At 41.0% G+C, this 11,095-nt stretch overlaps 1 protein-coding gene across 1 annotated transcript; it reads right to left on the bottom strand.

Annotated features, from left to right (window-relative positions):
* Window positions 1-2,411: 2,411 nt before the first annotated feature.
* On the bottom strand, window positions 2,412-11,094 carry LOC124266532 (zinc finger HIT domain-containing protein 3-like). Its single transcript, XM_046701330.1, has 6 exons — window positions 10,851-11,094; window positions 10,238-10,371; window positions 7,908-7,939; window positions 7,412-7,492; window positions 5,480-5,554; window positions 2,412-3,605 (listed from the first exon to the last, which is right to left on the bottom strand). The coding sequence occupies exons 2-6, from the start codon at window positions 10,306-10,308 to the stop codon at window positions 3,478-3,480; spliced, it is 387 nt and encodes a 128-aa protein (XP_046557286.1). The 5' UTR covers window positions 10,309-10,371; window positions 10,851-11,094; the 3' UTR covers window positions 2,412-3,477.
* Between the last annotated feature and the right edge of the window lies 1 nt (window position 11,095).

Below are 11,095 nucleotides of genomic sequence, written 5' to 3'. Positions count from 1 at the left end.
ACAATGCAAAGAATCAAATGTCAGCGTCATTCACTCTTCAGAAAAAAAGAGTGAGTGAGTGAGTTTAGTTTTACGCCCCACTCAGCAATATTCCAGCTATATGGCGGCGGTCTGTAAATAATCGAGTCTGGACCAGACAATCCAGTGATCAACAGCATGAGCATCGATCTGCGCAATTGGGAACCGATGACATGTGTCAACCAAGTCATCGAGCCTGACCACCCGATCCCGTTAGTCGCCTCTTACGACAAGCACAGTCGCCTTTTGTGGGTTGCTGAAGACCTATTCTACCCCGGATCTTCACGGGTCTTAGAAAAAAAGAAACGCATGAGCCATTTTCAGAAGAATTTATTGCGTTAAAGAGCAATTATGTAATATAATTTCAATGGTAAATAGGTGAATATTCACACGTCTTTAGACAAAGAGTTTGCCAACACATCAGCAGCCTTTATTGTTGTGTTTATGTTTACTTGAGTCCACAAGATGGCGTCAAAGTCAGTACTTTGTATGGCCATCATTGGCAGCAATTACTGCTGGGCACTGTCTCGGCACAGACTATATAAGTCGACGAAGTCGCTCTTGCGGAATTCATCCCCACTCTTACTGCAATGGGATGGCCAGTTGTGGAAGTGTCTGACGTTGACGTACACATCGATCGAGTTCATCCCATAGTTGTTCTACCGGGTTTAGATCTGGTGATCGGGAAGGCCATGGCATGGCAAGACATTGACGTTAGAATTGGCAAGGTAGCTGACCGGGACGAGTGCTGTATGCAAAGTAGCCTTTCTAGTGCTGGAACAACTCTGTCGGTCCTTAATCGGAAGCATGTGACTTCGTTGATGTACCGATTTGCTGTCAAATTTCCCTGAACCACCACTCAATCTGATCTTTGTGTGCTGGATATCTCACCCTACACCATGACACTGGCTCCACCGAATCTGTCAACCTGTCGAATGCAATTAGGGGCAAAACGTTCATTTCTCCGGCGGTAAATACGCTGTCTTCCATCTCGCCGGTGGAGAAAAAATCGTGATTCATCACTGAACCAGACTCGCCTCCAGTTTCTACCGTTCCAGTTCCAAGCGTTTGTGCCGATGGAAGTCTCTCAAAACAGGGGCGCGAACTGGCTTTCTTGGTCGAAACCTCACTTCATGCAATCGATTCCTGACAGTTCGTCTCAAACCAGGGATGCGTTGTGCAATCTCCACGGCTGTGGCAAGACGATGACGCAAGTGAGCAACCCGGATGTAGCGGTCCTGGGCTTGGGTGGTAACTATTGGACGACTGCTTCTCGGGCGATCTTGGGCAGAAGTGGTCTGCAGGAAACGACCCCAAAGGCGAGATTATGGTGCTCTGATGAACATTGTAACATCGGCAACTGCAGACTGCGACTCCCCAACTTCGATGAGTCACACACTTTAGCATACTGACTACCCCAGTCATGTTATTTTGTAAAACTACATATTTAAATATACATGTACATCAAATATACGTTAAGCTTGCATAATTTATGTTTGGTATATTCAGAATACTATGAACGTAATCAACAACATTTCAAGGTAAAACAAGAAAACAAAATTTACTTTTTTTGCCTACATGAAGTATGCACGAATTTTATGATATATATTTCAGATTTATTAACTAACGGGGTCGGGTGGTCAGGCCCACTGACTTGGTCGACACATGGTCATCATATCCCAAAAGCGTAGATCGACACTCATGATGTTGATCACTGGATTGTATGGTCTGGACCGCCGCCATACGAGTATACGTTTAAATGGGCAATTCAGGTCTTAAAGGCCTTGAATTGCCCTCTTACCCGTAAAGTTAGCTTTCAAGAAAGACTGTATTGGAAACAGTGGTGGCAGGAAAGTGGTGTTAAAGGAAATTGAGTGAAAGTATTGCACCAGCAATCTTTGCATAAACACCTGGGCCAAGGCCCCTCTGCTTTGAACAGACACCTGCTATATTTGTAAACATCACTATATCATCTGCCCAACCAAATTAAAAAAACACAATTCGTGGATTTACACAAACACCAATTTATGCATTTGCGATGTATAATCCCGACTTTGCAAAAAGGCAGAAGGGAAAGCTCGGGAAAAGGCCTTGAATCTTGACTTGCTCATAAATAATAGTACAGACAGTCTTCCGGATACGGCTCCATCCCCGTAGCCTCTCCTATGATGAAGTCTGTTATGACTGTAAACAACCAGGGGAGGTAAGCCTGGCCGTACAGCTATTAATGTTCTATTGCCTACATAAACCATAAACCAGTGACTGGTATGTGAGCAACATCCAGGTCATCCAGTAGGAAGACACACAGTCAACCACTTATCCTGTTTCAGATATGTTTCACACTGATGTAAGCAATCACAGATATCACAGAGACAAGCAATGAGAGAGGCCAGTTTATGCAAAAAAGATATTTAATGTGGAGCTTTTATCAGTCATTGCTATGACAATACTCAATCAACTGATGATAACTAACACAGAAATACAATGAAACAGATATCTTGCTTCATGTGTATATTCCTTTCAACAAAACGAGATATTTATTAATCATAACTGCAATGTCTTTACTTGAAATCTTACACATTGAAAATGGCTCCCGTTTGCAATATATATAGCACAGGCAGTAACTGTAATTATGTCCTCCACAAAGTGTGTTATCTCCCTCTATACAGAGCAGCAGGAAGCACAAGACCTGTGAGTGAGTGAGTGGGCCAAAATAACTCTGGGTGTAGACTGGAAAGGGAGAGCGAGAGAGAGAGAGAGTGTGTGTGTGCATGCGTGCATGCATGCAGGGTGCGCACCCCTCCTTTTGTCCTGTAAGTTTATTAAATGACCATTGAAACTGTTAAAATGAAGTGTGCACCCCCTCTTTCTCAAAAAGCTGTATCTGCCCCTAAGATATTTGTTTTCATGCTAGCTGAAACAGTATAACACTGGACTGGCCACTAGACTAGATCTACACTGGACCACAGGCTGTTGATGTGCCAGTCTAATGATGTGAAACCTGTGCATGTTGCCGTCACTGGAGGATCAAGGAGCACATTACTAACTGGTGAACCTGGAGATGCAGTGGCCATCTTGTTTATCTTGTTGATCAACATGTCAAGCTTAGCTGTGTAATATGGCCACTGTCAATGGACAGTGATGCCTTGTATTCTGTGACATGATATCAGGACTCCACTTGACTGTTTCCTTCACCAGCTTTGAACACCACAGACCATCCACATATCATCCATAGATCATTAACAGATTATCAACAGACCATTGGCCAAACATACCAACATGTATACATCCAAGACTTGATTGTCACTGGTGATGTCACCCTCGCATTCTTTCATATAATGTCTTTCACATTTTTCAACAGCTGTTTTCTTGTTTTACAATATAACACATCTAGTCAGTTTCCTCAGCCGCAGTCATGTCTGCTCCGGCTCTATGACCTTCAAGCACTCATCGGCAAATTCAGTAAAAAATCGGTTCCTTCATGGCTTCCTCCATGAGTTTGCCAGGGTTTTCAGCACCTACCAGCGCCGACATCATCACACGTAAATGGGGGTTCTGGAGAAGGTTCTTCAGGTCCTCCGATTCTCCTGCACAGAAGACAGAAAATACACCGGTAATTCCAAGACCACTCTCACAAGAACATTAATTCGTAACAGTCACTTTGTGGAAGAAAACGAATTTCATAATACTCTCTGAATGCAGTGTGCAAAATAGTTTCCAATTTTTCCTAGCCAAACAGGCTAGCTATACCTGAAAGTTACTAGCCCACTAAAAATTTACAAGCCCCGAAATTTGAATGTAGAAACTAAGCAAATGATTACAAAAATAAATGAGAGTAAGATATTGTCGGCATGACACAGGTTTCATCATTACGCTGATGAACATTTATAGGATGCACATTTTTATCAGGCCATAATCATACATGATTTAAAAGTGTATTATAACATAACAAGTCAGAGAGAGTGATATATGTACAAAATGGGCCAGTGACTGTGGAGATTTACTGGTCTGACTGGATTTTTACTAGCCATGGGCTAGCGGGCCAGTGGCTATTTTGCACACTGTCTGAATGTAACAGATATTTGGCTTGTTGGCCCCTTTTAAGCAATAAATATAAAAATTCAAAACTCATTGGCCATGTTATTTTGTAAAACTACATAGTTTAATATACATGTACATTAAATATACGTTAAGCTTGCATAATTTATGTTTTGTATATTCAGAATACTATGAACGTAATCAACAACATTTCAAGGTAAAACAAGACATTTTTTTTAACGTTTTTTGCCTACATGAAGTATGCACAAACTTCTATATATATTTCAGATATATTAACTAACTGCTTTCTTCTCTACTAAAATCTCTACTCTCCTAAATCAGGTGAAGTATCATTATCTGTTGTTTCAGTTCAGTGCACTTCCCGGGCTATCCTATTACCTAAAAAGGGGTGATGAGGAGTTGTTGTTTTAACATGTGTGGTAGTATTGGGACGTGGAAGTTTTTGGATGTGGAAGTTTTGGCATATACTAGTATTAGTAACCGTAACAGACTGCTATTTCCAGCTCTGCTTCCTGGGACAAATACACATGGTATTCTTAATCCCTGTATATCATAGAATGAAATTAGTAAAAATAAATTAGAACTGAAAAGGTAAATAATCTTGTCTAGTATGTTTAATTGCAAATTTGAGGTCTTCACAGACAAAAGTAATGTTCTGTTTGTTCACATGTAGTTTTCTTACCACCAGAAAAGTGAGTTTGATGAAAGTGTAACCTATAGACAAGCCAACCTCTTCCTACAGATTGCTTGTTTTGGTCCTCAAAATTTTACTTTATTTGCGGTCATATATTGTAGGAGCTTCTTGGTAATCAGTAGTATGTATCCACGGCGATTGAGGAATGTAATGTTAGTGTATATAAAGCCTGTGAAGTAATGACTAGGAGTGACTATTGAGGGAGAAACAACTATTGTGATACGATAGTCTATTGCAACATACTATTGCGACCAACCATAGTTTTTTTTCCCTTGAATTATCTGATTTGAAGTCATTTCCCAAATGAATGTATAGTTATGAAATAAACACAAGCTGAAGTAATTCAGTCTCTTGTAATAAATAACTGACAAGTAACATGAGACCCAGATCAAGTTTAAGAGGTAACAGGGGCAGATAACTCCAAATCAAAGTGAACGAATCTGATACTTCCTGTATTTTTTGCGCTGTGCATTTATCAACGGAAGTCCATTACTAAACTATTGATAGTCACACATGCTATCAATGCATCGATAGTTTTTCGTTTCTACCATCGATTAGTTGCTATCAGACACTCAACAATTGCAATCCATCAATAGTTCGATGCATTGTTACAGCCCTTGTATTGACAATGACCATGTAAACATAAGAACTACCATCATCTCAGCAACAACCATCAACAGTCACATGAAATATAGAAACACATCATACCTAGTTTATCCAGTAGGTGTCTATCCACTTTGTCTTCCGTTGTCTCAAGCTCCGTGTCTGACAGCTCACCCTCCTCTGTAACCATGGAAACAAACATATGTATTTGGCGTTTCAAGGTAGCTGCAGTTCTTATAAAGAACAATATCAGTATATGTGGAATGGCTGGTCTCTCCTGTACAGTGTGAGCGAAATGGGGCAACTTTCAGCTTTTAATAGTGTTTAAGCTGTATACAACTTGATGCTGTATTATATATTCCTCATGGAGCTGAGAAAGTAAACAGTATAAGTTGGGGTACATACCACCGCTCACATCAAACTAGGTCATTTCAGACAAGTGGCTTATGTCAGACGCTAGAAAACAACTTGTCGGTTGGCTGGTTTGTTGTTTGACGCTGCACTCAGCAATATTCCAGCTCTATTGTCTGTAAATAATCCAGTCTGGACCTGACAATCCAGTGATCAACATCATGAGCATCAATCTATGCAATGTGTCAACCAAGTCAGCGAGCCTGACCACCGATCCCGTTAGTCACACCTTACAACCAGCATGGGTTACTGAAGACCAATTCTAACTTGGATCATCATGGGTCGATTGACACTTACAACATTATCTCTTAATATGAGACTGACTGACTGACTGACTAAGTTTTGGTTTTACGCCGCTTTTAGCAATATTCCACCAACATCACGGCAGGGGACACCAGAAATGGGCTTCACACATTGTACCCAATTGGGGATTCGAACCCGGGTCTTCGTTGTGAGGAGCCAACGCTTTAACCACTAGGCTACCCCACCGCCCCATCTTAATGTGAGAAGAAAGAAAGAGAGTGATCTTCGCGGGTATTGTCGTACGTACCAGACTAATATACTACAGTTGAAACTGTCAAAACTGGCAGCTGTCCAATCTGGCAAGTTGTCAACACCAGCATAAAATCTCAGTTGCGTCCATGGTTAGTACTTTTAACATCATATAAAAGCTCTGCAATCAGGCAGCTGTCAATTCCAGATCTCAGCATGAAATAAGCCGCCGGAATATGTGCTTATACAGTAATCAGCGCTGCCTAATCCGGTGTGTGGCAAGGAGTCATAAACAAACCAAAATGTCTGATTGTTTTTGACGATGTTGATTTATCATATTTATATTATTAAGTGAATAAAAGTGAATATGAGCTCAAATCTTTGTCTTTTATTGTCAGTGTGTGCAGTGATTGACATGTGATACAACAGTCGTAGGTAACTGTGTCAGCTCTACAATCCGGCACGCTGTCTAAACCGGATTATTTCTTCAGTCCCGACGAGTGCCAGTTTAGACAGATTCCATTGTAGTGGTGTGTCTATCCATGACTGACTGAGTTTCGTTTTACGCCGCTTTTAGCAATGTTCCAGCAACATCACGGCGGGGGACACCAGAAATGGGCTTCACACATTGTACCCATGTGGGGATTCGAACCCAGGTCTTCGGCGTGACGAGCCAATGCTTTAACCACTAGGCTACCCCACCGCCCCTGTCTATCCATGAGGTGAGGTGAGGTGAGGTGAGGTGGGGTTAAATGTTGCACTTAAGATTATTTCGCTCATATGACGACGTGCATGCGTGTGTATGTGTATGTGTGGCTGCTTGTACTAGCCCAGACTGAAGCTGGTTTTATAGTGCTAGCTCACTGAGATACCATGCCCCAGTGAAACATGAATACCCCACTCAGACACATTATACTGACTCCGAGCCGACCAGTCCTTGTTGTACCCATTAATGCCAAGCGCCAGGCAGGGACCAACAAGTACCATATTTTAACGCTTTTGGTGTGACGCAGGCAGGGATCGAACCCGCAACCTTCCGCTCTCTGGGCAGACGCTCTAACCAATACACCACGGAGGCGGTTCTTTCTGTTGGGAGGTGCCATCAATTAGCATGTACATATCCTTTCAACATACCTTTCTGTTCTTGAAACCTTTCTTTTTCTAACGTCTCGGATCCCGGATCCTTTCTATTGGCATCCTTTCTTGCACACGTTTCTGAAATGTATATCGTAGGGCTATAACCATGATAACAATACAGTGAGTGAGTGAGTGAGTGAGTGAGTGAGTGAGAGGGTGAGTGTGTGAGAGGGTAAGTGGGTGAGAGTGTAAATGAGTGAGTGAGTGCAATGTACCAATGAGGGGAATTGATCCCAGGTCTTCGGTGTGACGAGTGAATGCTTCAACCACAAGGCTACCCCACTGCCCCGATAACAAAACAGAGTATGTGAGAGATGGAGTAACTGTATGGGTCAGGGATGTCTCCTGCCTTAAAATTCTTTCAGTTATGTCAGTAATTTTAGTTATATCAGAATCAGCTATATGACCTTTACTGACTTTGACCTTACATGAAGGTCACCAAAAAAGCTGAAATGACTGAGATCCCACTTACAAGTGGCTGGTAATGACATACCTTTGTGTTTCTTGTAACACTGGACAGAACAGCTACAAAAAGAAAAGAAACAAAATAAATATAACATTAGACTAACTTTGACATTCCTGCAAGATAAACTAACAGTAACATTAACAGGAAAATTCCATAGGTCATACCCCATTACCAGAATACAATTTTTCATCCTTCGTAATCTCTTGAGAGCAAATGATCAAAGTGTGCAATCTGTGATCGAGAAACCTGTTTATTTACGAGTGACAATTGACGGTGTCCTCACAATGTGCCTACATGCCATTCTGCCTACAGTCTTAAAACAACATATTACAGTCTGTAGGTTCTGCATGTGTAGGCACTTTGACAAATAATAACACCCTTCCTCACCCAATAACGACAAATGGACCAGTCCAGAAACCAGTCCAAAACATATACAGTAGACTCTGTAGACTAAATAAACACATTTATCAAGCTACTCCTGGCTTTTGGGCTTATGAAGCTGTACTGTTAAAACGAAAGGAATAAAGCAGTTTATTTATATAGCATTTGATACAACACTGCTCATAAAAGCAGAAATGTCAAAACAAAAAAGTAAAAAGCCTTATATATAGAGTTAGATACAGTTTCTCAGATAAACTGTACAATAGCAGAGCTTCAGAGACTAGAGTATATTACTTCTCAGACTTCTCAGGTCAGCAGGTTCTCTTTGGAGACTTCAGATATCGTCTCAATAACCATCGCCAAACTGCCACACACTGGAAATGCATCATTTCTAATTGTAAAGGTCGCCTTACCAGTAGGTGACTGTGTGAGATATGTATCCCCACACAGTCACCAAGATTGAAGATGCTGAGAGTCTCTGCTTCATCAGCAAGTTAAGAAACCATGCCAGAGAAGAAATGTCCCCCCATGCAGCAGATTTACAATGAGGAGCTTAACGCCCTTGACGACAATGATGCAGCACATACTTTGATTTACCTGCCGTTCAAGCCATCGAAGAAGTCTTCCCGGACTGTGAGGTTAGAGGCTGCTTATTTCACTACAGCCAATGTATGCTGAGAAAAGTGCAAACCATTGGACTTGTTACAGACTACAAGAGAGATGCTGGAGTGCAAGCTTTAGTTCGTCGAGCAGCACGTCTTCCTTTCTTGCCCATTGACATGGTACAAGAAGCTTGGACAGAAGCACTTGATCATGTTGATAACAGACCAAACCAGCCCTCATTTGCAGACAATGTGACAACAACCTGGGTAGAGGACGATGCTATGTTTAAAGTGTCCATGTGGAATCAGTTCGGTAACGATGGTCCTCGTACGAACGATCACTTGAAGGGTTGGCATTCCCAATTAAACAAATCACTGAGAAGAGCACACCCAAATGTCTTTGAATTCATCTCTCATCTACAAAGCATTGAGGATGCTAACAGAAGGAAAAGAGCCCAAACTCAATCTTTAATGAACTGTATTTTGTGTAGAGATGATGGATATGAAAAGTGTCTTTACATAATGCTATGTTTGATGGTATCATTATCATCTTAATAATTGATGCACTCTGAATGTTGTTCTTTTTATCTGTTACTTAATTGGATCAGACCATGTAGACATGGGGATGATGAATGTTTTCACTTTCCATTGCCAATGTGCCTACACTCCCTATATATGTTTATAGGACTGTAGGCAGAATGTCATGTAGGCACAATGTGAGTGAACCCAATTGACCACCGTGCTTGGGGAAGTTTATGGGGTGCTTCAATCATCCCTCGCCATGTTTGCACCAGATCAAGTGGTTCCACAGTGATTGATTTAAATGGGATCAAGTGCTTCACTTAGTTATGCAGAGCCTATCCATCCCGTGTAAAAGAGGCGGTAGGCCGTTTCGCCTCTCACTGGCTACAGAGAACCTCAAAGGTTATATGCTGATAACAAGAATCATCAATAAGGGGAATCTGGAATCCAACTAGGATCAGTGTATCCTAGCGCATAAAAGGGACTTAACTTTCAAATCATACAACTAGACGACTAAAGGCTCCAAAATGCTTCACTCTTGTGACACTTATTGTATTTCTCAGTTTCTATCACCCTGATAAGGCACGTTACTGTATGAACATAATTAAATGCTGGAGCTTGAATAAAATGCCTGGGCTTGAGTGAATGCCAGTTGGACAGAATTTTCCTGATTATCATTGTGATGAAACATCAACATGATAAAGGTTAAACAGTGTTTGAAAGTAATACATGCCGTGACTAGTGGAGGGAATATGTTAATTGTTAGTGAGAACATGCTTAATTGTGTTCTTATTAAAAATATGTTGTGAAAGAAGAACAGAAGACACTTTTTTGTCAATGTGTATAACTTACTATCTGAGGACACACTGAGGACACTTGTACTTGGCTGCCTCTTCTGTACAAACTTCACACTGTGTCTGCATGTTGAAGGTTGAACTCTGGAGCTGTGTGTTTCGCTTAAAGTTGAACCATCCACTACTCCTTAACTGAAATTAATCATATATATGACAAAGAGAGACAGAAATGAACCGTGAATGTGTACTCTGTCTGATAGTCTTTGCCCTTTAGCCGATTCTAATTGATTGACGCCGCACTCAGAAATATTTCAGCTATATGGTGCTGGTCTGTAAATATTCGAGTCTGGACCAGACAATCCAGTGATCAATCCTCATTGCGGTAAGAGTTCCTCCGTTCCCCCCATCCCAAATAATATTTATAAATTGATATATACTAAAATCATTAACAAAACCTAACACAACAATTACTAGAGAGCTCATAAAAATAACTAAAAGCCGAAACATTAATTACCATATAAAGTATAGTTTGATAAGGGTCCCAGGCACGGTAATGTTACAAAAACAATTCCTATGTTTGGGCACTATAATTGTATATTATCAAATTGGATGACTACAATCACATTCTCAATTCGTCAAAAGATATTTATCACCCTCCTGCTCAAACTTACTGCGTTTCCTCACAACATGTGCTCATGTTTAGAGCATGCGCGATGTCCTATTGTGTAAGGGTTAGTTATGAGTATCCATTGTCAAAATCGAGAATGCGATTTACAAGGAATGGGATATACATTACCATATCGTATTATGACATAATTCAATGAATAGTGTCTTCTTTCTCAATTGAGAACCCATCTTGTGTCATTCATACTTCCTTAATATTTGCCTAGGACATACCGGAAATGGACACGCGACC

The sequence above is a fragment of the Haliotis rubra genome, unplaced genomic scaffold, assembly GCF_003918875.1.
Source record: "Haliotis rubra isolate DU_JTF1 unplaced genomic scaffold, ASM391887v1 Scf100, whole genome shotgun sequence".
NCBI classification, from domain to species: Eukaryota; Metazoa; Mollusca; class Gastropoda; order Lepetellida; family Haliotidae; genus Haliotis; species Haliotis rubra.
The sequence above is the reverse complement of the archived record's forward strand: the minus strand, read 5'-3'. Positions and strand labels throughout refer to the sequence as shown.

Bases quoted from the DNA above. Each gene is read 5' to 3' on its own strand.
- LOC124266532 (XM_046701330.1), bottom strand. From the start codon at position 10,308: ATGCAGACACAGTGTGAAGTTTGTACAGAAGAGGCAGCCAAGTACAAG. The intron at 7,940-10,237 runs GTAAGTTATACA...TTCTTTTTGTAG, and splicing joins CCTCAGTGTGTCCTCAGATA to CTGTTCTGTCCAGTGTTACA. The intron at 3,606-5,479 runs GTATGATGTGTT...TCTTCTGTGCAG, and splicing joins ACACCTACTGGATAAACTAG to GAGAATCGGAGGACCTGAAG.